A 25,826-nucleotide genomic window follows, 5' to 3' on the forward strand; every position below is an offset into this window, starting at 1 on the left:
GGAAATATTTTTTTAATTCTTTTATTATTCTTTTTTAACAAACAGCCCCAGGGATAGGGGACCAGGGGAGGGGGAGGGGAAGCAAGGCCCCAGCCCTACAACTCCTCCCCACCCACCCTTTTCCCCCTTATATATTTATAATCTATATACAAGCCCTGGGGAAGTGGGGATGATGAGGGGACTCCCTCAGCGGGGTGGGGGCAACCCAGGCTCCTTATCCCCTCGGGACCCAGGCTCTTCTGCCTGTCGGGAAGGTCCTTCTCGAGAAGGTGGCCCTGTCCGCTCCCAAGGCTTCGGCATCCAGCGCAGAGCATCTGGTGGGGAGGCCTGGTGGGGCAGTCACATGGGGAAGAGTAAGTCACACTGCGAGGTCAGGAATGGACAGACACACTTGTGTGGTAATGCCAGAATTCAGACTTGGGACATGGGTTTCTCCTTCACCTGCTGGTAAAGGTCAATGCGCTGGGTGCGGAAGACGCCGCGGTAGGTGGAGGGTGGGGCCTTGAGACGGGAATTGAGGCCAGAGAAAGACCTAGAGAAGGAAGGGTGTCTAAGGTGAGCTGAAGAGCTTCCCGCTGGTCCCCAAAGAAAGGCCTTGGAGCTGGGCCGTCTGGAGCCCCCTTCCCCTCTCTTGCCTTCCAGCTGGGGGAGTCCGTGATGACCCGGGCCCCCCAAGGTTGCTGCTCAGTTTTCGATAATCCTGGAACGGCTTTAGTTCTACTGGGTGCAGCTGAAGGAAGAAACTTCATGAGCCTTCCGTCTCTGAGGCGACACAGCCCCACCCGAGCACTACAGTTCCTGGTCCTTACCTCTGCTCGCCCCAAGCTAGGGGGGAAGGGCCTGGCAGGTGAAGGCAACACCCGAGGAGCCGGAGCAGGGGGGGGCCGCACAGCCAGACTGGGGGGCTGCAGAGCAGGGCCCACAGGTAGCAGAGAGAGGGGGGGTGGGGCAGGCGGCGGCGCTGGCGGCAGGGAGCCCAAGTTCACCACAGGCAGTTGTGGGTCCACCATGGGCAGGAGCATCTGTAAGAAGAAATGAGGGTGTCTGCTGGGGGCAGGAAGGAATGTCAGAACACAGGCAACAGTCAAAACAAATGTAAAAAGCCAGAGGTTGGAGAGAGAGAGAATGATGCGGAAGTGGGAAGATAAAAAGTACCTGCTGGGCAGGGGCCCCTGAGGGGAGGAAGCCACTCTGGCCACCAGGCTGCAGAGGAGTAGAATAAAAATCTGAGGGGGATGGCAGGTCTTGGCGCACCTATTGGGGAGAAATATGTCAACTCCCCCCAAAAGCATTCTCCCCAGCCCCTAGCTCCCTAAGCCCAGCACTTGCCCACCTCTTACCTGAAGCAAGGGCGGCTCGGGCAGAGGGCTGGGGCAGAAGGCAGGCGAGTAGAGGAAGGAGGGTGGAGGGTAGAGAACTCCTCCGGCCGGCAACTTGCCCAGCTCTGCTGCTTGCAGTGCTGAGAAATCCAGAAACTGGCCCTTGACAGCTACCCCCGAGAGTAGTGCTGAGGGGGGTGCTGGGCCTGCGGGGAGGTACAGGGGCTGTGACCTGAAAAGAAATTGGGGCAAGAGGGAGGAGAGACGTCAGGAAGCCAGAGTCACTCACTCCTTTCGTCCGAGCAATGCCCTAAGCCCACTAGCCTCTGGTACCCTAGAAATGTCTTTCCCTTCCCATTCCCCCCAAAACGTGGCTCCATTTCCTTCTGAGACCCACAAGCTCCCAGCCTCACCTGTAAGGGTGCAGTGAGGGTGTTCCAGGGCGGAAGCCTCCGTGGTTGGGATGTAACTGAGAGTCTACGGCTCCCCCTGAGACCTGAAGGACAGCAAAGCTGGAAGAGCTCCAGTTTTTCTGGTCAACAAAAGCTCACCCACCCCTCCGAATACAGTAAAAGCAAGGAGAAAAATGACGTGACACTATGTGTTAAAATGATAGCAACGGGAAGGCTTTGCTGTAAAGGCCAGCAGGCAGAATGGTGTCATGGGACAGGAAGGAGGCCCTACCTGAGAACTGGGAGGCCCGGGGCTGCCATAGAAGACCTCAGGGTACAAGCGTTGGCCGGAAGAGCTGGGCTCTGGGCCGCAGTGCCCAGGAGCCAGGTTCCGGGGCTGTGGCTGCGGCTCGGCGGAGGCAACAGCACTGGGGAGCAGCTCCCACTCTCGGGATATGGGGCTGGCCTGGGAAGGAGAGGCCCCGTGGAGAAGGTATCTGCGTGCCCTGGGTGCCCAGGTCACTCAGTCATGCTTCCGGAAATCTGAGACGTCTCCACCCAACCTCACTCCCACTTACCTCAGTGACTGACGCTGTCAGCTCCTTCTCTGCTTTTAAACTGTCTCCTACCACCAGGCGCAAGTCTGAGTCCTGTTATCAAGAGGGGAGATTGTCCCACGATTCAGGCACGTGTTCTCCATGTCCCACCTCCAGCCCTCCCCTTCTCTCCATCCAGCACATGCAGACCTTGTCACTGGTGCCAAACTGGACCGGGGGGCCAGCTCGATGGGATGGCCTCAGGGAGCCAGGCTCTGGGCCTCGGTCTGTACGCTGCAGTCGTTCTGTGCCAATGGGACCAGGGGGCAGAGGCTGCTCCCGGGGCAGCTCCTGGGTGGGGGCACAGAATAGTGAGGTTGGGGGAAGGAAACAGAAGCCCAAATCTGGGAATCCCTAGCACACACACAGGCGGGGGAGAGACGATGGGAGGGCTATAGTCAGACTCCCGGAAACGCTCCTATTACCTTCCTGTCCCCATCAGGCGGGGCAAGTGGCCGTCTCCTAGGAGGTTCAGAGGGTTCAGAGCCAGGTGGACCCTCACCAGGAACAGCATTCAGGGGTGAGGGGCCTCCAGGTCGCTTGGGGGGCCCCTCTGCTGCCCCCTTGAGTCCTCCATCAGGGGAACTTCGCTGGCTGCAGGGACCTGATGACACCTGAGAATCCCCACTCAGGTCCACCCCACTGTCAGACTGACTCATCTGAGAGGAGTGGAGAAGGAGTTAGTTAAATAGGGTAGAAGCACCCCAATAACCTGACTGGTGTACACAAACAAACGGAAGACAGGAGACAACTGTATCAGGGCACAGCCGCAGACCCAACCCAGAACAGGTGAAGTATGGCAGGGCTCAGTAACAACCAAGCTCAGACACTCGCTCCCTTCCTCGCTCACCTCTGTGCCAGCCACGTCCTCAAAGGGACTCAGCGGTTCCATCCAGGGCTCCACGGGGCCAGGCGGGTAAGTCTTTCGGCTAGTGGCTGTAAGCGCAGTGACAGAACAGAGTGTGAGGACAGCTGTGAGGCCTGCTCAGCTCTAATGGTCCCCTTCTGCTCAGCTCACCAGTATGTAAACGATTCCAGATGTGAGGGGTCAGGGCCTCGGACCCTGCGTCTCTGGACTCTCCCTGAGGGCCTGGGCCCTCGGGCTTGGGGCCCAAGAATCCAGAGCTATGAGAAGATGGCACAGATTCCTAAAAGTGAGAAAGGCGCAAAGGCAGAAGTTTAATGAGCTAGAAGTGGGGAATGAGACGAGGACAGTGAAGCGTGGGGTGTGGGGCAACGATACATGTACACATGCAGTGACTAACCCAGAATGTGGGGTGACAACGTGGTAACATTAACAGGAAAGAGTGGAGAAAACAGGAAAGGACCCTCAGAACTGAGTGGTGAAGCACAACCTCAAGGGCCTCTCACCTCTGGCAGCAGCTCCGGTTCTCTGGGAGGCCGCTCCCGCTGTTTTTGGGGGAAGGGATTAACCCCGGCAGAATCCCGGGGAGTCCTGCCCACCCCCCTCACCATCGGCCCTGGCTCCTCGAAGTGGAGGTCTGGGGAAGAGGGGAAATCCGTCACCATCAGCCTCGCTGCGTCGCTGCCCCTAGCTCCTTCTCGCCTCACCTCCCAATCCTCCCACCCCTGCTTGGGGCAGACACCCAGCACCAGGGCCCCCTGGCCACGCTTTCCCCTTGAGCACCTGACCTCTGGGGACGTATGATCCCACCTTTAGCCCCTCCAGCTTACCTGAATTGACGCCAATGCCGCTGGTGCTGGCCCTCTGAGGGTCATAGCGGGTTGGGGGCCGAGGGGAGGGGCCTCGCGGGGCTTGGGCAGGCCCCGGCTTGGGCCTTGGGTGCCCCCCTGGAGCAGCTGTACTCCCTTGGCGGCTGCTGAGCTGGGCCAGAGCCTGTTGGATGCCAGCAGGGTTGCTGTGGATCACTTGGTCCAGGCGGAAGACGGCAGAACTACTGGGGGGCGGGGGAGGCAGAGGGAGGCCTGGGGGGCGCTCCTCCGGAAGGCGGCTGCAGGGAACAGAGCGGCAGCTCCAGTACTCCTGAAGCTTACTGCTTCCCTGCAAGTCGCATCGCGACCCCTCCTGGCCCTGTGCAAACCCACCCACCCAGGTGTGGCTGAGGGACTGTGTACAGGACCAGGGAGCAGGTGGGTGTTTCTGCCCATCAGCTGCGTTCCAGCCCCTTTACCTCGGCGTGGAGGTCGCAGCGCCCTCCGGATCTCCAGCTGCACAGCACCCACCCCCGCTTCTCTCTCAGGTTTTCTCCCTACCTCCGGTTCTTGGGAGAGGGCCAGCTCCTCTTGTCTCCTCGGCCAGGGCCGCTCCGCCCTCCAGGACCGCCACCTCCTCCTCCACCGCTGCCAGCCTTGCTGCCCGGGCCAGGGCGCCGGTTCTGCCGTTCCATGCCTGGCCGCTGACTCGAGAAGCTCCGCTTGCTCAAATCCTTGGCTCTCTGGCTCAGATCTCCACGGGACATGGTTGAAATGTTTGGTCCGCCACTCCCCCCAGGAGTTCCCACAACTTTGGGGGTCAGCAGTGCTGGTGGGGGAGCCTCCTTGTCCCCCCGGCGCTCACTGGCAAAGTCGCTGCTTTCTGATGCAGTCTCCCATTCCTCATTGGCTTGGTCTGAATTCTGGTTCGACAGATCAGGGGACTTGGCAGCTGCCCGGCGAGGTGGCAGGGGCACTGCCACTGCCGAGAGGGCGTCCTCTGGTCCAGGGGTGGAGGCCGGAAGGGCTGGGGAAGACAGCTTGCCCTCGGCCCCTCTGGCAGCGTTCTCCCGCTCCTGCTTCAGCCTCCGAAACCGGGGCGGTTTGTCCTGCTGCTGCGCCCTTCCGTGTCGCCTCCTGCGCGGCCGTTCACCGTCTTCTACTCCCATGCCCAGGTGGCTGCCTGCGCCGCTGCCTCCTGGGGCCATGGGGGACAGCGACCCTGGGAGCAGCTTCTCTTTCAAAGGCTCCTTACTGGGCAAAGGGCCTGCTGGAGGTTTCTTGGGAGCCAGAGACTTGGCTGGAGGGCTCCAGCCGGGGCACATGGGAGGGGGTGGCCGCCCCCCCCCTCGGCCCCGGCGCGAAGGCACCCCCCTAGGAGTAAAGACCCGCCCACCTCGGGCAGTGGAAAATCGGGCTGGGGCTGGTGGGGGGACTCCTGATGGTGGGGGAGCAAGAGGGACATGGGGGAGCACTCCTTCCTTGGGTGGGGGTGCCTCTTTGTCTGAGGGGGCCAGGTCACTCTCATGGGTCTCACTGCCTGTTTCTGAGCCCCGCTGCCGGCGCCGCTTGGGGATTTCTTCATACTCAGAACCCTCACTTCGTGTCTCACTGGCAGTGCGGCCTCGAGAAGCAGGGGGATGGTTTGGCCCCCCTGCCCCACCTCCACGCCCATCATCTCCACGAAATTCTCGGTAACTGCGGAACTCTCGGCTTCGGGCTCCCCGTCCCCGTCCCCCATAGGTCCCCCGAAAACCTCTCCCTCTGGCAAAATACTCGCCCCGGCCCCGACCCCGGCAAGAGGTAGGACCCATTCTTTCATAGGAATAGTCCCTCCGAAGCCTTGGGGCAGGGGAAAGATTCCCACTGGGTGGCGTCTCCTTGGAGCCCCCTAACTTCCCCTTTGCTGTCTTGAGTGGGTCTGGCTTTGGGACCTTGGGGGTTTCATCCCCCTGTTCCAGGGGCTTGGCAGGTAGCTCTTCGACTTTTGTAGGTGGTGGGGGTTTCTTTATAGGCCCAGCCCGACGAGGAGGGGCCCCCGGCTCCTCTGGAGGGATTCCACGACGACTGCTGCCTGGGCGAGGGCCCCAGCGGGTCTCGGTGCGGCTCTCTCTGCGAGGTGGTGGGGGGCCTTGGCCTCCAACTCCGCGGGCAGGCTTTCGGCCAGTTTCTGGCCCTGTTATCGGTGGAGTCTCCTCCTTGGGGGTCTCCTTCTTTAGCGGTGGAGCTTGTATCTTGGCTGCCTCCTCATTGCTTGGGGGCCAGGGGAGCTGACGGGGCCCTGGGGGAGCTGGCTCCTCCAGAGGGAAGCGAGAGATTGGGGGCCCAGGGGCTCCATTCTCAGGAAAGCTGGGATAACTGGCCAGATAGGGTGGTGGGGGTGGTACTGGAGGGGTCTCGCTCCTGAAGACGGAGACAGAAAAGAATGGAAATGAGCATCTCAAGAGAAAAACTGGAACTAGGTGGAGAAAGAGAACACTATTATGACCTAGACACTCCTTTCATGTTTCCCCCCCCCCCCCACCCATAACCACAGTGCCTTCTCTCCTAGCCTAGACCCTTTCGTGAGTTCAGCAGTTCCCTACTCACTCACCTCATCCCCTTGTCATCTTCATCGGCAGCCTGGCGCAGGGGTGAGGTAAGTGGGCGGGGGTCAGCGGATGTGCTGGTGAAGACATCTCCTACCCAGGCCAACTTTGGATCCACTGGTGGGGTGCCCCGATCCCGTAGGAGGGGGGGTGCATGGCGCTCGAATGGCTCTGAACTTGAGCCCCCACTGTCTGAGCGCTCCCGGGGAACTAGGCCTCCAGGAAACAAAGGACATGAGAAAAGTAACCCTTTTTCATGTGCCAGGCTTTGCAGCCCAGAGCATCTCCCCAGTCTAACCCTGTCAGTCAACACCAGCTCCTCCCACCTCTCATTCCCAGGGAGTTTGGGCCTGGTCTGCTCTCCACTCAGCTTCCCTATAACTGAATCAATCCAAGTAAATCCCGGCCAATGAAGGACCACTGTTTATTTCTTCCCTAAGTCCATCCTTGCAACAAAGAGCAATCTTAGCAGTGCTAAGCACCCCCGCAATGGTGGCCCCTTCTCACAGCAAGATGTTGACTGACAACCACACCCAAGTACTGAGAGGCCCCCCACCCCTTTTGGCTCCTTACCAGAAGGGTGCACACCAGGAGGGTAGAAGTCCAGAGGGGGCCGGCCCTGGAGGAGCCGGGGGTCTACATAAGGAGGAATCATCATCCAGCGGGGATCAAAGTTCATTGGGGGCATGGGCGGGGGCCGGCCCAGAGCACCTGGGTACAGGGCCTTAGGGGGCGGGGCCTGTGGAGCTGGCACCGCCCCCATGGTCACAGGCTGTGGTGGTGATGGGGGCACTGGGGCAGGGGGGGTGGAGCCCTGTTGATGTTGCTGCCACTGCTGCTGCTGCTGCTTCAAGAGCTGCTCCTGGGGAAGCAGAAGACAAGTGTCAAAGCCCTCACCCCACAGAAAAAGGAACTGGCAAAAAAAGTTAACGCACAAATGTAACGCACACCCGGACCAGACGCAGACATGACCGGTAGAGGGACCCAGAAGAGACTACACACAGGGCGAACGATGGAGCCAGGGAGGGAAGCGGGCCTTAAGAGGAGAAGTAACTCCATCTTACCTGCTGCTGCCGCTGGAAACGAGGTGGCAATGACTTCTGGTATTTGGGGTAGCCCAAGCTCTGGCTGGGCGGCTGCCGGGTGGGACCCACCGCATCACCCTTGGACTCCGCCTTTGGAGCCGGGGGTGTGGCAGGAGAGGGAACCTCTTCTGATGGTACAGGACCGTCTTTTGAGGGCGGCTGCGGTTCCACTGCATCGATGAAAAGACAAGTCAGAGTGGATGAGCCCACCACAGGCACTCCAATGAACACCCCAGTAATTTCAGCTCTCACCTCTAGTTCCTCCCTAAAGATAAGTCCCTCCCACTTAAAACACAAGAGCCAATGGTGGTGGCATTAACATCCCATGAAACCACCCAAATAGGATATTTTCTTTAGTCTCGCTCCACACAAAGCTACAGAAAAGTAGTTTTAGATCACGACTTATTAAGGAATTCAGGTAACAAAACTCCCCCTCATATTGATACCGTGTTTCCCCGAAAATAAGACCTAGCCAGACCATCAGCTCTAATGCGTCTTTTGGAGCAAAAATTAACATAAGACCCGGTCTTATTTTACTACAAGAATGAGTGTAATATTATATAATAAATGCTGGGTCTCATATTAACTTTTGCTCCAAAAGACCCATTAGAGCTGATGGTCCGGCTAGGTCTTATTTTCGGGGAAACACGATTGTCCAATTAACCAAAACCACTGCCTTCTACTTCACTTCCTCCCATCCTTCCCACCTATCCGACCCAAGGAGAAGAGAGACATGACAGCTGGTAGTACTTCTCCCCACCTCCATACCTGGGCTGGCTTCAAAGCTGCCACTGCTGGTGCTACTGGTGCTGCCACCACCACTCACTAGGGCGGGAGACGGAGCTCCACCTGGGGTGGCGGTGGACTGGGCAGAAGGAGCCTGTGCTGGCTCTTCTGGTTCTTTTTCTGGTGTTGGGGCTGGTGTTGGTGAAGGAGCTGGAGGTGCGGGGAGTTCTTTGGGGACTGCGGGTGGTGGAGCTGGGGCGGGAGGGGCAGCAGGTACGGCAGCAGGCTCTGCTTTGAGCCGCTTGTCAGGTGCCCCAAACTTCTCATCAAGTCGCTTGAGCTTTTCGGCACAGGCTGCCCGGCGCTCCTCCTGCATGCGGCGCTCCTCCTCCTCTCGCCGTCGCCGGGCCCTCTCCACGGCCAGGGAGATCTCAGATGAAGACTGCTTTCGCCGCTGCCGCCATGCCTCATCCTCATCTTCGGGTGCTGGGGGCTTACAGGGCGGGGCCCCACGATCCTATCAACAGGCAGACCCAGCGGGGCCAGAGGTGTGAGTCATTACGTTTCTTGCGATGTCTTTCAGAGTGATCAACCGTCTCTAGCTACTGGTGCAAGGACGACTGGGGCCTTGGGTTGACGGTCCCTCTGGGTAGGGACAAACTCATCATCCTCGTCTGCTTCCCCTCTCCTTTCAGAGACCCAAACACCCAGGCCTCCTTGTTCTTTGTGGGTAGCAACCCAATTTCTCTCTTCACCCGGACTTGCCTAACACCAAGGATCTTCCAAACCTTGTCAGAGACGCTCCAAAGCTCTACACATCCCACAGTCCATTTTCAGCCCTCCCTCCAGCTCCCTCTATTACTGCTCCTTCAACTGCTCAGCTGACACTACCACCCACAACTGACCCCCTCAAACCCTCATTGTAGACACTCACTGGGTAGTCCCCAGGGGGGCCCCAGTTCCCGGAGGGGCCCCGGTGAGGTGGGGGTGGGGGAGGCTTTGGGGCAGGAGGCCCCATCTCTGTCTCTGGAGGCCGCGAGGTCTCTGCCCAGGCCGTCTTGGGTGGAGGCGGTTCGCTGCCAGTGGAGTTGCCCTTTTTGCCATCTGCTTCAGGGGACCGTTCCTCACCAGCAGCTGATTGGGACTCCTTGCTGTGAGCAGACCAACAGGGGAATGAAAAATCAGTTGCAACCCAGCTCCTTTAAAAGTATAAAAGTACACCACCACGAGACTGAGCCCCCGCCCTCCAGCACCCTCACTCCCGGGGCCCCGTCCCCCAGGCCCTCACTCACGGGGCCCCCGCCCCCTCCTCATCTGAGTCGCGCGCATCTTCCTCGTCGCTGAACTTGAGCTTCTCGGTATAGTCCACCTCCTCATGGGCCCCTGAAGGGAAATGTGCAGAGCAAATAATCCAATCACTCTGCTTTTCAATCTCTGCTTATCTTCCAGAACACAGGAAGTGGTCTGGAGCTATGTGATGAAATGCACCACCAATGCCACCCCTCCCTCTGAAGTCTGATCCACTGGAGTCTTGTCACTCTCACGCCTGTCAGTTCGTTACCGGGACTTGGATTTCCTCCATGTATCTCCCCTACCCTTCAATGTCTGTTTCTCTCTCACACAACCCCGTTTTTTCTTCATCAGATTTTACCTTTAAGATTAAAATGCCTGATCCTAAATAACCACTTACCTGCCCAACCGTCATCATTCTCCTGGTCCAACTGGTCAAACTCTTTGAGATTATCCTCTTTAAGAATAGAAGGCCGACCCACAGGTTCTACAATGCGCATTGGCGGCCCAGAGCCCCGGGGGCCTACCACACGGGGAAAACGGCTGTGTGTGAAGAAGCAAAAGGGAGAAGGTGTAAAAGATGGCATGGTGTATAACCACATACAAGACTGAGCCTCCTGGCTAGAAAACCATCCCTTCTCCAATAGGCTTCCCCCATCCACAACCACAAACCCAGACCTGGGATCACTCACCTGGGCCCATCAGGAGTGGGGTATCGGTAAGGCCCCTGGGGTCCATAGGGCGGAGGGAACGGGAGATATGGGGGATACATCTGCAAAAGGGCCCAATAGTAGCTTCTCAGAGGCACAGTCAAATAGCCTGCTAGCTCCCTAAATCTATCGTTCTCCCCACCTTCACTCTATGTCACAGGCCTCTGCTTTCCAGCTGTCCCCTCCAAAGACTAAGTCCTAATTCCTAACTCTCCAGCTTCCAGTGCAACCACTCCAAAATAAGACATCCAAACTCACGAAGGGCGGCATCATTCCTCGGTAGGGAGGGAACTGGGGTGGGCCCGAAGGCTGCAGTCCCCCCCGGGGGTCATGGCCATGATGAAGTTTGGAGTCCGGGCCCTCCAGCTCATCAGGGCCACGCCCACCTCCGTCCCTCCAAGTTGTAGAATCTGTATTTTGGAAAAGGCAGAGTGTGAACGTAACTGAAAACGATGGGGAAGAAGGTGAATAAGCCAGCACTTAGCTCTGAAATGGAATAAGGTAGTGTCCTGGCGAAAAGGTAACCACTCACCCACCCACTTACTCATTCCCAAACGGTGGCCACTCACTTTGGGGGCGGAGGCTTGGTCCGGGCCCAGACGACTGTTCGGCAGACTCCCTTTCCTTGGCAGCTTTGTCCTGGTCGCCAGCCGCCTGCAGGGTCGGAAATTCCTCTCGAGAGAATCGTGACAGTAGGCTTGATGCCCTTCCACCTGTTGGGGTTGGGGAGCAGAGCAGGAGACAGAAGTACGTCTGTTTAGGATGCACCATGAAAGAGCAAGGTTCTGTAAGTACCCGATCACCAGGCTCCTGCCTTCAAACTCACCCCTATGCGTCAGGTGCCCATTCCCCAAGGAACAAGCTGTTCTGGGACACCCTCCTCACTCACATAAAGGCTGAGACAAACCTGCTGTGCCCCAACAAACTGAATATGGCCCCCCAAATTTAGCCAAAGAGGACAGAGAACACTTCGGAAAAGGCACAGTGCGGCTCCAGTCTACCACCGTGTCCAGAGGCCTGTACTCACCATCTCCATGTGCTCCATGGGTGACGCTGGCTTGTGCCCAGGACTTTACCCCGCTTGGAACCGAAGGAGTGTTCTAGGGAAGCAGAGGTAACAAATGGTGACATAGGTGGGGAGCTACAAGCCATTCTTGCTCCTATCCCTTCAATAACAACGAGTTCTGCAGCTACCTCGGGGGCTGTTGGGGGTCGTTTCGGCTGGTTCGAGGCAGGCGTCTGTGAAGCCGGCAGTGGCTGCGATTCCGGCGGCTGAGCGGTTGAGGCATCGGAACTGAGGGGATGGAAGGGCGGGAAGGTTATCCAGAACCTGAGATGCCTCCCTTAAGTCTACAACTGGAGAATAGGAACTGCACCCAAGCCTATTTACTACTGGTTACAAACATTAGTACAAACTACTACAACCGCGTCACCCTGCATACGCTGTCATCTGTTTCTTTATGCTTTCTTTCCATTTGACAAAAAGCGAAAGGTACCATTTCTTAGCCATCTAACAGGAATCCTGGAATAGGAAGGAGGGGCTTCTCTCTTTTTCTCTGGCTCTGTGGCTGGGCTAGACCATCCCAATCCATCCTGAAGTTCAGTTAAAATACTCATCACTCTGAGTCCCCCAAGCCTCTCTCTACCTCTTGGGGTCGGACTGCTCCTGTTTGCTTGCCCATCCTGTTCCGTCTTTCGGCACTAGTGAGACGTTGGGGTCATTGCCTTTGTTCTCGGCTTTCAGGCTTGGAAGGTTGGCTGGGGGTGGCATACGCCGGGCAATGGCAACTTTCCCAAGACTCTGCAGGCCATGGCGAGGGGCAACTGGAAAAAGGTGGAGAGGATGAAAAACGCCTCACACGGGACATCTGACAGTGTCCTGTCCTAGGCCCCATTTAGACATCCTCAGTGTCTTACTACCCAACTTCTCTTAGAACCACCTTTCCTTTGCCCTCAGCAATCCTGGCAATCCTATCAGGAAGGCTGAGGGGCATTACATCCGGCGCTTCTGTGTGGGATGGTTGGTCTGGAGCCTGCAGGGAGCAAGCTGGCTCCAGACTTCTCCAAGTCCACATTACTGTGCCTCCAATTCTTACGTGTCCAAAGTCAGAGCACTACAGACACGCCTTTGTAGGAGGGTAACCCAAAGCTCCATGCCCCCTACGGGACCCAGGATAAAGTTGGGGAGTCTCTAGTGTTCCTCTAGTTTTGATAATCTATATTATAGCCATTTCCCTTCAAAGACCTCTAAAACACATGCCCCATTCATGCCCGGCCTCCATTAATAAGGAGCATCTTTGCAGGACCCTCACCGGCGGGTTTCTGGATCTCTAAGGACTTGCCCTTATACGTATCAAACAGGTTGAGCGAGGAATACTTCTTTCCATCCTTCCCCTTGGCAGTCGGCCCCGAGCGATCGGACATTGCGCTGGAAGCTCATTGAGTACGTTGGGTCCTACAGGCACCTCCCCCAAAACGTGCCGGAGCCTGTGGGCCAAACACCAAGTGTTTCAGTTTTCTGCACCCTTGACAGACTCCCAACAGAAGCTTAGACACCCCCTTTCATTCTCATTAGGGGCCCAGATATGTAGCCTTCTGGTGTCTTTTCCTCTAGCCTCTTAAAACTCCCCACAGTCCCTGTAAGCAGCCACGATCTACTCAGCCCCCACAGATCCCCAATACCACGTTCCCTTTTTTACCCAGACACCAGCAAGTTTAGTATTCTCCTAGTACAAATACTCTCCCCTTTGGGCCAGCCTGTAAAGGGGAGCAGCCTCTTCGTTGTCCCCACAAGTAACATCTCTTGAACAAAATCATTTCAGAGACCCACAATAAAACAGGGCAAGTCCGGGCCCCAGAGAAAACCAGAAAGAGGTATACAGCTCCATCGTGCACGGAACAGAGCCTTAGATGCCTGACTTATTAGACACAGCTCCCTAACTGTGCCCCAGGTTCCATTCCCAGAAGCCTCACTCCCATCTGGGGGAGGTTTCAGGAAGGTATGCTGGGAGTTTAAGGATTTTATGAGCTTGCTCAGCCAGATTGGGGACTGGTGCCAGAGAACATCTCATGGAACCGGGGTTTTCTACCCACTCCCAAGCTACAGAAACCCAAGTATTTAGAATACCCCATCATTTCCTACACTGCCCCATCCCAGTTCTTGGGGGAAAAAAATCTTGTCTCCAAAGGCAATGCTGGTGGATTCCGAAGCCTGTGTAGATGTGAGGGGGGAAAAAGGATTATGGAGCTAAGGCAAGAGCACCCTGCAACCATGGGGCCAAGGCCCAAACCAACTTCATTTTCTTACCCTCAGTAAGAAAGTCCACCAGCAGTCGTTTCTTTCCCTAAGACCCCTTGCTCCCCAAGCAGGCCAAACTCCATAGTCAGTCACCGTGGAAGCGACCAGGCATTCATTTACAAGGGGGAATGGTGTGAAAGAAAGAGATGGGAAGGGGTAGGAAATCCAGGCAGGATCAGGATGAAAAGTCAAATCGAGAAGAACTTTAACACAGGGCAGATGAGAGGATGGGGGCTGCTTTGCAGACATTGAAGGAAGCTAATTTTTAGAAAATAAACATAAGAAGGAAAAGGGTACAGAAAAGTCGTGAAGAGACTAAGACTAATAAAAGAATTAAAAGGAAAGCCAGTGGGAACTACTACACGTAAGCAGAAATGGTAGGAAAAGGATGCAAAATTAAGCTGGTAATGTCAAGAAACCCAGGAAGAAAAGGGGCTTGGAGTAGGAAAAAGGGGGTAAAGAATAGGAAAAATGAAAACCAGAGGGGAGACTGAGGAACACAGAAAGCAAATATGCGGGGTACACGCTGGGTCCCAGAGTGGGAGTGACTCGACGCAGAAGGGGCGTTGAGAGGGGGGTCCCCTAGCGCTAGGTGATGGGAGGGAGGCCAACATGGAGGCCAGGAGACTCTCCAAGGGGACCGTCGGGCGCGGCCCACCCAGAGCGGCGGCGGCGGAGGGCGCCCACAGAGTGAGGGGAGATGCCAGGAGCGCCGCGGAAGGCGGGGAGTTGCGGGCCCAGGAGAGGGGGTCGCCGCATGAAGCCATGAAGGTAGGTGGGAAGGAGCAGGCTATCGACTTAGAGAGGCGCTGGAGACGCGGGTCCCAAGAAGGTGGTATCGGAGGGGGAGGGGCAGGGCAGGCCCCGGCTGTAGGAGGACAAAATGGCGGCGGCTAATGGCAGCTTCTCCTCCCCCCGGCCCGCCACCGCCGCCGCTGCCGCTGCCACCACTGCTCCCGTGCTGGAAAAGGGCGTGAGCACTCGTCTCGCCCAGACTCACCTGGCCGGGTGCGCGGGGGTCCGGGACCGGGGCCCAGGGCCTCCCCGGGTGGGATGGCGGTGGGGCGGGGGCGGATGGCGGCGGATGGCGCCGGGTTCGGCTCTTCCCGTCTCCCTCGCTCACTCCGCGGCTGGGCTCCGACTAACGGCCCATCCGGGCAACCGCCGCCCCCGGGAGTGCCCCCCACCTCCCGCCTCCCTCCGCGCCTAGACACGCCCCTTAATTTGCATAAAGGGCGGGGCACTTTCTACTCTAAGCCCCTTTACTTCCAGGGCTGTTCTTATTTAAAAAAAAAAAAAAGCAAGGAGTAAGGAGCTGGCATAGGTTATTTGCATAAAGAGGAGGGATTTACAGGCGCGCTAGGACGCCAATTGGCTGAAGAGGCGGGCACCCGGCGTTCGCCGTTGGGACGTATGGGGGTGGGGGGGAATATGGCACTAGTCGGCCCGGCGGTTGGGGCGTAGAATTTGCGCTGGGGTGGAGAAAGAGGTGGAGCGTACGTCGTGCGTTCGTGGAAAGATGGGAGCGGAGAGACGTAGGGACGCCGAAAGTGGAAGAAAACGATGCAGGGTCCGTAGTGCTTTCAGCCGAAGTGACAGTGAAGGGACCGGGCGGAAGTGATTAGCTGCCGGAAGGCGGAGCTTACGTAACCAGGGAAGAGTCCCAACTCACGCGTCCTTTCGCGAGAAGTGAAAGCACTAGATGGGCGGGACCTTTAATTTATTAAATCCCGTCATGCAAATGAGGTGACTAGACAGGCCAATCGAAGGGTCCAAGGAAGTGTATCACCGACATCACGCAGCATGGGCATTCTTCAGGCAATTCTATTTATTTGCATAATATATGCAAATCATTTGAACAAAGATAGGCTAGGAATGACCTATTCATCAAAATACTGGCAACCAATCACAAGACAGACATTTAATTTTATAACCTGTATATCTGATATTGGCCATTTGTATTCTCTTCACAATGGGTTTCGTTCTATGAAATGCAGCACTTTCCCGTCCTTTGTTCCTCTGTTACTCTCCTATTTATTACTCTGCTCCAGTCAGACCTCTACCCTTGCAGCAAATCATTCAAAAATTATGTTTTTTTGTTAGTTTCAGGTGTACAAAACAACGTATTAGACATTTACTCAACAGTTATGTTTTGAAGGCACCGGAGATAGGCACAGAATATTGTAGAAGTAGGGGGATAAAATCAGACCGCGCTTGGGCAGGTTCAGAAATGCGTCTAGAAAAACGTAACTCTTAGTGGTAGATATGAAGAACTAGTTAGAATTTAGCCAGGTTTGAGGAGAAGGTGCATAGCTCTGGCTCAGTGAACTGATGAGTGGAGGCATGGGTTTGGGGAGCCTGGCCTAGGCTGGTGTGGCTAAATTAAGGGACTGCCTATCTGTTATGGAAATATGAGAGCAGAAAAATTAGCAAGAATCAGATAAAAATACTACCCTGAGGCTCATTAAGATAGTTGAGATGACTTCATTTCTCAAACTTTCAAAATGATTCTCTTGTCCCCTCTCCCTGGACAGCTACCACAGCAAAATTTCTTGGAACAGCTATTCATACTCACTGTCTCCAGTTTATTATCTCCTCTCGTTCTTTCTTAAACCCACTCCAGTCAAGCTTTCACCTCTACCCTTTACCTAAACTGGGTGTGTCAAACACATCAGTCTCACGGCTTGAAATAGCATTTATGTGCTGATGACTCCCAAATGTATATCTTCAGCAAAGAACTCTCAAATCCAGACTTGTATACACATTTATGTACTTGACATCTCCTCTTGGGCATCTAATAGATCATTTCAAATTCAGTATGTCCGAAACCGAACAGTTGATCGTCAGCTCCTCAAAACTTGCTCTACTCACTGCCTTCACCTTATCGGCTGATGGCAATTTAAAAATTCCAGTAAAGTAAAACACTGTGGAATCCTCATCAGCTCCTTTTATCTCATTCCCCACTTTCAGATAGGAACTATCTTGAGAAAATATCCAAAATCAAACCTCTTCACTTTCACTGCTTGATCCATCCATCCACCTTGATCTGAACCATCCTCATCTCTCATCTGGGTTACCCCAACAGTCTCCTTACTGGTCTTCCTGAGTCTACACCTGCTCCTACACTCTATTCTCTACTGTGCAGCCAGAGAGGGCCTTTTTTTCAAAATAGGCCTTAAAGGAATCCTTTACTCAAAACCCTGCAATACCTCTCCGTTTCTCTCAAAATAAAGGCCAAAGTTTTTATAGTGACCTATGAGATCCTAGATGAGTTGACACCCTTTTATATCTCTGATTTTATTACCCTCTCTACCTACCTCAGGCATGTATCACCTCAGGGCCTTTCTGTTCCCTTTTTCCTCTGTTCAGTTGGCCTCTTCTGAGCCTTCCCCAAGGCTAATTACTATCTTAATGTCTAACAACATATGTTAATTTTACCTGTTTTTGTACTTTATACAAATGGAGTTGTACAGTAAGGGCTCTTTTTGTCTGTCTTCTTCTGCTCAACATTATATTAATGAATTTCATCCACATTGTTGTATGTAGTTATAGTTTGTTCATTCTCATTGCTGTATTATAATAATAGCCTACTGTGTGAATATAACCCAATTTATTTATTCTGAATGAACAAATTATTTAAGATCCCCAGATCCTTTCTTCCTTTTTTTTAAAAGATTTTATTGGGGAAGGGGAACAAGATTTTATTGGGGAACATTGAGTACTTTCAGGACTTTTTCCAAGTTAAGTTGTTGTCCTTTCAATCTTAGTTGTGGAGGGCGCAGCTCAGCTCCAGGTCCAGTTGGTTGCTGTTGTTAGTTGCAGGGGGTGGAGCCCACCATCCCTTGCAGGAGTTGAGGAATCCAACTGGCAACCTTGTGGTTGAGAGCCCACTGGCCCATGTGGGAAAGCGGCAGCCTTCGGCATTAGAAGCATGGAGCTCCAACCGCTTAGGGCAGGCCCCTAAGATCCCCAGATTCTTTCTTCCTTTCTGGTGTCATCAGGGTTGTTGTGAAAATTAAATGAACTAATTAATACAAGTAAAGCATTTAGAATGATTTCCAGTATACAGTAGGTGCTCAATAGAGGTTAAGTATTAATTTTGTTATATTCAGATATTTTATTCAACTCAATGATCTCATCCTCATCTGAGGTTCTATACAGTCACTGTAGCACTCTTTAGGATACCAGCCTGGCTTCACCATTGGGCAGGACCAACATGAGTGGCCTCAGTGACCCGGTCTGTTCTTAGTACATGAAACAAGCTGGGCCAATTGGATTCTCTCTATTTCCAGAGAGTCAGAAAATCTGAAATAGTGGCCAGTGACTGGGGGTTGCTAGTTAATGCATCTGGACTCCTTGGAGGAGAGGTCCAGGAATAGTCTCACTGAAGGCCTGGGAGCTCTTAGGCTCCTGTCTTCCCCGGGGTTGGCTATTTAACCCTTTCTGCCATCCAGAGATCCTGTATCCCCAGCATCTGCCCTCAGTATCCTCTTAATCTAAGCCCCTTTTTCCTTCATTAGATTGACTCAGTTTTTGTAGCTTGTCCCCAAAAGGACCTCAGTGACTCATTTAACTCTTAAATTATCAGGCTTTATAGTGTTGTGAATCCTTTACTCCATTCAATAACACCAATTCTTTCATCCATCCATCCATTCAAATTTTAAACATTATTGAGGGTTTATGATATGTCAGGCACTGCAGAGTGGATCATATTATCTTCATTTTCAGATGAAAGACTCAGAGAGACTGAGTGATTTGCTAAGATCACAAAGCTTATGATGGGGGCCGGCCCAGTGGCTCAGGCGGTTGGAGCTCCGTGCTCCTAACTCCGAAGGCTGCCGGTTCAATTCCCACATGGGACAGTGGGCTCTCAACCACAAGGTTGCCAGTTTGACTCCTCGAATCCCACAAGGGATGGTGGGCTGTGCCCCCTACAACTAAGATTGAACACGGTACCTTGAGCTGAGCTGCCACTGAGCTCCCGGATGGCTCAGTTGGTTGGAGCGTGTCCTCTCAACCACGAGGTTGCTGGTTCGACTCCTGTAAGGGTGGGCTGTGCCCCTTGCAACTAGCAATGGCAACTGGATCTGGGGCTGAGCTGCACCTCCACAACTACGATTGAAAGGACAACAACTTGATTTGGAAAAAAAATCCTGGAAGTACACTGTTCCCCAATAAAAGTCCTGTTCCCCTCCCCCCCCAAAAAAACCCACAAAGCTTATGATGATGGAGAATGTTGGTTCAAGGTAATCCTTGCTCTTCACTGTGGGCCTGGGTGATGTGTTTCTTTTGTTGTTGTTGTTGTTTTTTTTTTTTTTGTCTGTACATGTCTTTTTGTTCCACCTAACTCCTTGAGGCCAAGGCTATCTTATACATCTGGAATTCCCCTTGGTATACAAAACCATCTGCTGTAGTAGACACACTACACATTGGTGGTGGATTGCTCATCTGGGCAAATCCTTGCTGCCCTTCCCTCAAAGATTCTTTAAAAAAAGAAAAATAATAATAATTCAAACCCAGGGAAAAGTTTTCCCCAAACAGAGAGTAAACTGACTTCATCTGGAGGAGGAGGAGAATTTATTTTAGTTAGATTCTAGCTCACAATTTTGTCTTCTTTTTTCGTGTTGGGACCATTAGAAGCTCCTTCAATCCCACCACATTTCCCCCACCACAGATCAGGGCAACTCAGAAATAGCTTTCTTGGCTGGAGGACCTGTTGGCTTCTCCTGCTCCCTTGCTTTCTCCTCGTACATCAGGATCCTGGTTGAGATGGGAAGAGACACAGGGATTAGGGAAAAGTCCTTCCAAGAGAATAATCCTTAGGCTGCTATGAATGTCTGGAAGAGGATGGAGGTTTCAAAGGTGGGAGGAGGAGGAGGAAAGGCCGGGGTGGGAGAGCTGGGGGCTGTGGGGACCAGAACCATGGATGGGGATAGGAACTTGGAAGGGTCTCTCAAAGGATGGAAGAAATGGATGCTGAATAATGTGTAGAAGGTGAGCCTAGGGATGGGGGGTGGGAGTGGGGAGAAAACAGGTAAGTATAGGGGAGGTTGGAAGTGGACCTCACATTTTTAGAATAGCAGATCTCTTGCCCAACATCATCCTGAGAAAGTCAGGGTAGCTGAAATTCTCCCCAGAGCCACTGGAAACTTCTCTGATTAATTTCTTTAGCTCCAGGTGGGTTTTGGGGACCCCAAGTTTCTCCAGCATTCGCTTCAGGGACATGATGTCTGGAAGTAGAGCGTGGGGTGAGAAGAGGGGAGCCTCTCTCTCTCCCTCTCTTTCTCTGCCCCCTCCACTTCCACATTCCCACTCCCTCCCTCCTACTCTGGGAGCTGGGCCCTTTCCCAAAGCGTCATGATGGATCAGTGTGGGAGAGACCTCCCCCTTCCTAGGTCTGCACACTCCCCCAGGTCACCCTTTCTCACCAATATCTCCATCTCCATTCAGGTCAAACTCCATGTATTTCTCTGGGGGAGGGGAGAAAGCAGGCCGGGTAAGCTCTGGCTAGAGGGGCAAGGGGGGGCACTGAGAGGGGTTGCTACTGAATGCTAGGTTTGGGGGAGAAGGTGTGGAAGGAGGAGGTGGGACAGGCAGAGGGAGTGGGGTTGGGCAGTTGTGGGGTTCTGTTAAGGGGTCCTGAACTAGAGTGGGTGCTGAAAGGGGCTGGCCAGGGAAAGGGACTACACCCAGAGGGGCAACAGAGACAGCCTTCCTTCTTCCCATCACAAAAGTAGACTTTGTGTCTCTGCGGCCCCCTCTCTGTTCTTGGGGAAGCCCTCCCCATCACCTCCCATCCACCCCCACAGTTTTCCCCTCACTCTTGAAGGCATCCAGTTTGGAGGGCAGGTCCTCCTCACTGCTGTACTTGGGATCATCCAGGAATTGCTGTGGGGGGAAGCCAGAACCCGGGTAGGTCCTCTAGGGCCAGGGCCAGTCCCCCCTGCCCTGCCCCCTTACTTTTTCCTTTTACCTTGTTCATTTCATCCAGTCTCTCTTCCTGCTGGGCCTTCAGCAGCCCAAAGGCTTTTCCTCCTGAGGGGTCACAAAGATAATGTGTCCCCACAACCCTTCCTCTCCTCACCCCCACACCAGCCCAGGGCCATCACGGTTCTGCCCTCCTTGCCCCTGGCTCAGGTCTGTCTCTCCTTGTCCCCCTTCCAGGCCTCTGCCTACTCCACCTTCCCTACCCTGTAAATCCTGGGTTTGGCTCATGGCTCAGCAGGTGCTGGTGGAGGTGCAGATGGCGAGGGACAAGCTGGCTGTGTCTCTGTCTGCTGCTCTCCTCTCCCACAGCCTCCCAGGAGGCCTCCCTCCCAAACTTCCCCTTTCCCCTCATTACCTCCTCCTTTATTCCCAGGCCTCACTTCCCCATCAGCTTCTGCTGACACTGGCACCCCAGGAAGAAGGGGGAGCTGGGTGTAGAATGGAGATGTGAAAAATGACATCCTCCCAAATTCCTCTTATGGAGAGCCCTGTGTATGCATGAAAGAAATATTTTGATAAGCCACTGGAGGTGTGGGGGAAGGGCAGGAAGACCCCAGGAGCCTTTATTCTCAGGAACAAATCGTCTTTGAACAGGTCCAGAGGTTCAGGTAACTCTAAGGCCTTGCATTCTGTCAGGTTTCATGAATCTGGGCATGCAGGTTGGGATAGGGAGTGGAGGAAGGGCTGGCTGGATTTTTCTCTGCTGTAGATGGGAAAAGAATGTGAAGTCCAGGAGGGTAGCAAGATGGGTGCAGGGCTGGAAAGGGAGAGAAACTTCATTCCCAGCTCGGCAGCCCCAGAGAGCCACTTGGAAACATGGAAATGTCTATCGAAGGCATTTTAATTTGTTTGCTTTAGGATGTGCAATGTAATCCCCTCATCTTATCCCCTTTGAAACCTTTAGTAAAATCTAGAGAGCTCAGGAACTCGAGAATTTAAATAGATTCTTTGGAGGAACTGAAAGTGATGCTGAGAGAGAACATTTATGGATACAGAGCCGGGGGTGAGGCCGACGTGGGACGTGTGCGCACGTGCACATGCATGGGTGCTGGTCACCGTGGGTTCAACAGCGCACAGGTGAGTAGCCCTGATAAATGCCCTCCCTAGGCAAACATTTCATCCTTTTTGCTGTCTAGTCACTCCTGGGGGAGGGTAGGGTAGTGCATCCCCCTCACTGAGACCCTTTTGTCCAAACTCCCTGCCCAGAGCTCCACCCACCCTGCTCCAGAATTGATGGAGACACCTTTTCTTCTCCTCTCCCCTCAGCCTGTTTCCCCTTCTGCAGCTGTAAGTTTTCACTTCTCACTGCCCTCTCCCTGACCCGTGCAGGTGGGGGAAGATGCTGGAGGGGACTTTGACTTCTTGACTTCCCTTTATTGCAGCTGCCTCTTCCCTTGCAGAGAAAGCTGCAACCCTGCATTCCCGATGGTCTCAGTGGCTGGTGGGGAGAATTCATTTATTTTTTATTTTTGTATTAGTTTCAGGTGTACAAAACAATATAATAGTTATACATTTATACCCCTCACATAATGATAACCCCGCAGTCTACCTCCCTCCCTGTGATGTCATATGTATCTGCTACAATTCCATTGACTATTTCCCTATGCTGTACTCCACATCCTGTAATTTTATATATATATATATATATATATATATATATGAATTCATTTCTTTATTCATTAATTCAACAACTATTTCCTGAATACTTACTATATGCCAGGTGTTTCTAAGCACAGTGAACCAAACAAATGTCAACTCTTGTTCTCAGGGACAGTCTAATTGGGGAAGAGAGACAATAAAAATAAACAAGTAGGGCAGCCGGATGGCTCAATTGGTTGGAGCAGAAGCTCTCAACAATGAGGTTGCTGGTTTGGTTCCGGCATGGGATGGTGGGCTGCGCCCCAAAGGACAATGACTTGGAGCTGATGGGCCCTGGAGAAACACGCTATTCCCCCCCAAAAATAAATAACTTAAAAAATAAAATAAAAATAAATAAACAAGTATACTAAAGGTGGTAAGTGCCTATGGAGAAAAACAAAGTAAGGAAGGGGGCAGGAAGTGCTGTAGTGGGCTGCAGTTGCTGTTTTTTTAATTTTAATTACATTTATTGGGGTGACATTGGTTAATAACATTGTATAAGCTTCAGGTGTACAACTTTATAATACAACATCTGTGTACGCCATTGTGTGCTAACCACCCAAAGTCTAATCTTCCATCACCGTGTCTTTGACTCTCTTTACCCTCTGCATCCTCCCCTCACCACACTCCTTTTAAAAAAAAATTTTATTGGGGAATATTGGGGAACAGTGTATTTCTCCAGGGCCCATCAGCTCCAAGTCGTTGTCCTTCAATCTAGTTGTGGAGGGTGCAGCTCAGCTCCAAGTCCAGGCGCCATTTTCGATCTTTAGTTGCAGGGGGCGCAGCCCACCATCCCATGCGGGAATCGAACTGGCAATCTTGTTGGAAGCTCATGCTCTAATCAACTAAGCCATCCAGCCACCCCTGGACTGTAGTTTTAAATAGAGTAGTCTGGGAGGCTTCACTGAGAAAGTAATATTTGAGCAAAGATTTCAAGGAGGTGAGGGAATAAACCATGTGGATATATGGGAGAAGAGCATTATTGGCAGAGGGAACAGCAAGTGCAAAGGTCCTGAGGTGAGAATATGTCTGGATATCTGGAGTATTTGTGAAGCAGTAGGGAGGCCACTGTAGCTGGAGCCAGGTGTGTGAGGGGAAACAGAGGCAGGAGATGAGACCAGATTGTGTAGGGCCATTGGGAAAACTCTGGCTTTTATTCAGACTGAGATTGCCTTCCAGAGTGCTCTTTCCATCCCGGATGACTACCATGGTGAGCTTGAGCTTAGATGCCCAGAAAAACTTCCTGGGATAAAGTGACAGCTACTCTGACCATGGGACAAAAGTAAACAGTAAAGAGTAGCAGGGCAAGTGGGTGGAGAATGAAACTCAGCCTAAACACAGATGTGGGGAAAACCTGTGAGGAGCAGACATACAAGAAGACACCTCCCATCCAAACTCAGGGGCCAGGCTCCCTGGACCACAGAGAAGGCCAGCTGACAGCAGTCAGGGCTAAAGGGGAGTGGGACCTCTGGTAGAGAGCTGCAAGGGTGCAATGTGGGGGCTACAGCAAGGAATCCACTGAGAACTTGGAAATAAGGAAAATTGAAAACGCTGACAGGCTGCAAAATCTAGATCTGAGCAGACGTATGCAAAATCTCCTTAAACAGTGGTTCTCAGAGAATGGTCCTTCCTCCAGCATCACATGGAAACATATTAGAAACGCACAGTTTTGGGCCCCAGCCCAAACTTCAACTTGCCTGTATTTTAAATATCTTGTCTTTTACTTAGTGTGGTATTAAAAAAGTACGTGATTTAGTCTATTGCAAACTTTTATTGATATTTTGATACTGGAATTCAATATAATTGGTTTACTTTGTTATACGCATATATCTTTGTTTTATCAGAATGCCAAAGAGGTCCATGGCACAAAATGAGTAAGAACCCCTGTTGTGCCTCCCCTCATCCCTGGTGCCTGGGCTGGCAGTATCCTGGAGGTTCCCATACACCCCTCACACCTTCATAAATAAACTGTCTCCTCTATTAGCCTGACAAGAGGATGCTTTTCCTTTTGGGACCCTGACTGAGGCAGTGTGCATAGGTGTGTATGTAGGGAGTGAGGGGTTGGGAAGAAACAGACCTCTGCAGCTGTTTCTTACTGGAAATGAACAAAAGGGCACCCTGGTGTATGCACCAGACTCGTGGCCTGCTAAACCAGAGGCTCCCCGTGAGGCAAGGTGGGAAAACACATCAGGATTCGGAGCCTACACCATGCAGCTCCATGGAACCATGACCCACTCACTCATGTTGTCTTTGCCAAAAGCCCTTTCTTTCTAAAAAGCCTCAAAGTAGGGCTTTGCGGGGAACATGACAGCAGTTTATTTCTAAAGTTTCCCCCTTTCTCCTGGAAAACTAATGCAGCAATAAAGAGAGATTGGAAACACACACACACACACACACACACACACACACTACATTTTCAGTGAACCTAGAGGACACAGAATACCTACAAACTCCATCTTTTGTGTATGTGGGACCAAATTCCCAGCCAAGCAGGCAGTCCCCAGCAGTGCCTCAGGGAAGAGCTGGGAGGCAGGGACGGTCCCAGTGACAGGATGCAGATAGCAAAAGTTCCTTCCAAGACCTCACCCTGAGAGGGCAAAGCTGAGGCCAGGGCTGACTGAACAGATTCAGTGCTGGCAAAGGTGAAGCAAGACTGTTTTAAAGTGTTCAAAGGGACCCAGAGATCTCAGAAAGTACCAGGAAAATTCTTGTAGTATTAAGTGCATCACTTAAGTGCACTGTGGAGAGGGCCTCCTGAGGCCTCCTGTGAAATAGAGAAGCTTAAGTTTGCCGGTAGACACTTGCTGAACTGGGAGAGGTTCTCGGAGGAAAGGAGGTCGTGGCTACACTGAGGTGCCAAATTTAAAGGAAATAATCTTTTGCTATGGCAAAACAGGAGGAAGCCTTGAACTTGTAAGTCTGGAAAGCCATTCTGGGCCCTCTCCCCACCCTCCACAAGGCCCTCCTGCTAATAGTTCAGAAAAATCTAGCTCATTTAAATATGAGTAACAAAAAGAAATGACCAAAGCTTCTTTTCAATTAACTATGAGAGAAAAGGTGAAAAACCGTAACACAATTTACCAACAGATGACAATACACCACAAGTATATTACCAAAAGCAGATGGAAATTGTAGCCCAAAATTCCATCATGAATGGAAAAACAAAACTTTGTGTCGCCTTTTAGCAGTAAAGGAAGGCCACACATCAGAAATATAAATACTCAGAATTGATAATAGGAGGTTATGAATGGGAACAGGAGGAAAGATATAGAAGAGAAATACAAAGCCATTTCAAAAATGAACGCTAAATTACATGGGAGAATAAAGACATATGTGTTCTTACAATTAAGTTCGCGAACTCATCCTAGAAAAAGTGCCACATACCTCATTGCTGAATATCACTATGGTCACCATCAAAGTACCCCCCCTTGGGAAGCTATGCATCGATGCCAGTGCCCAGTCCACCCTTCAAAGCAATTTTGGAACTCTTTCTCTGGAATCGCCATCAGAGCTGTCATCATCA

At 52.8% G+C, this 25,826-nt stretch overlaps 3 protein-coding genes across 5 annotated transcripts in view; 1 reads left to right on the forward strand and 2 right to left on the reverse strand.

Moving 5' to 3' along the window:
- Positions 1-14,818, reverse strand: PRRC2A (proline rich coiled-coil 2A). Of its 3 annotated transcripts, XM_081032769.1 has the most exons (32): positions 14,679-14,818; positions 12,693-12,867; positions 12,027-12,204; positions 11,575-11,674; positions 11,408-11,480; positions 10,950-11,093; positions 10,639-10,790; positions 10,363-10,442; positions 10,071-10,213; positions 9,673-9,763; positions 9,315-9,531; positions 8,423-8,897; positions 7,634-7,824; positions 7,143-7,431; positions 6,575-6,785; positions 4,847-6,384; positions 4,543-4,735; positions 4,003-4,280; positions 3,679-3,809; positions 3,326-3,455; positions 3,158-3,243; positions 2,733-2,966; positions 2,458-2,598; positions 2,290-2,361; positions 2,004-2,177; positions 1,733-1,815; positions 1,341-1,551; positions 1,156-1,254; positions 810-1,022; positions 636-730; positions 442-532; positions 1-327 (listed from the first exon to the last, which is right to left on the reverse strand). In XM_081032769.1, exons 2-32 carry the CDS (start codon positions 12,802-12,804, stop codon positions 187-189), a joined length of 6,366 nt encoding a protein of 2,121 aa, XP_080888895.1. In that variant the 5' UTR covers positions 12,805-12,867; positions 14,679-14,818; the 3' UTR covers positions 1-186. The 3 variants fall into 3 exon arrangements, with proteins under 3 accessions (XP_080888895.1, XP_080888893.1, XP_080888894.1); XM_081032767.1 differs by having other exon boundaries at positions 4,543-6,384; XM_081032768.1 differs by having other exon boundaries at positions 42-327; positions 1,156-1,203; positions 4,543-6,384.
- Positions 14,381-25,826, forward strand: part of NCR3 (natural cytotoxicity triggering receptor 3) — a 24,533-nt gene continuing 13,087 nt past the window's right edge. Inside the window, exons 1-2 of the mRNA XM_081032839.1 lie at positions 14,381-14,449; positions 21,661-21,742. Coding sequence (XP_080888965.1) covers positions 21,703-21,742 — 40 coding nt within the window. The 5' untranslated portion in view covers positions 14,381-14,449; positions 21,661-21,702. The remainder of the gene's footprint in view (positions 14,450-21,660; positions 21,743-25,826) is intronic.
- AIF1 (allograft inflammatory factor 1) lies at positions 19,235-20,993 on the reverse strand. The gene is made up of 6 exons (XM_081036656.1): positions 20,869-20,993; positions 20,652-20,713; positions 20,500-20,566; positions 20,107-20,148; positions 19,746-19,908; positions 19,235-19,438 (listed from the first exon to the last, which is right to left on the reverse strand). The coding sequence occupies exons 1-6, from the start codon at positions 20,891-20,893 to the stop codon at positions 19,354-19,356; spliced, it is 444 nt and encodes a 147-aa protein (XP_080892782.1). The 5' UTR covers positions 20,894-20,993; the 3' UTR covers positions 19,235-19,353.

Source organism: Rhinolophus hipposideros (assembly GCF_964194185.1).
Source record: "Rhinolophus hipposideros genome assembly, chromosome: 3".
NCBI lineage: Eukaryota > Metazoa > Chordata > Mammalia > Chiroptera > Rhinolophidae > Rhinolophus > Rhinolophus hipposideros.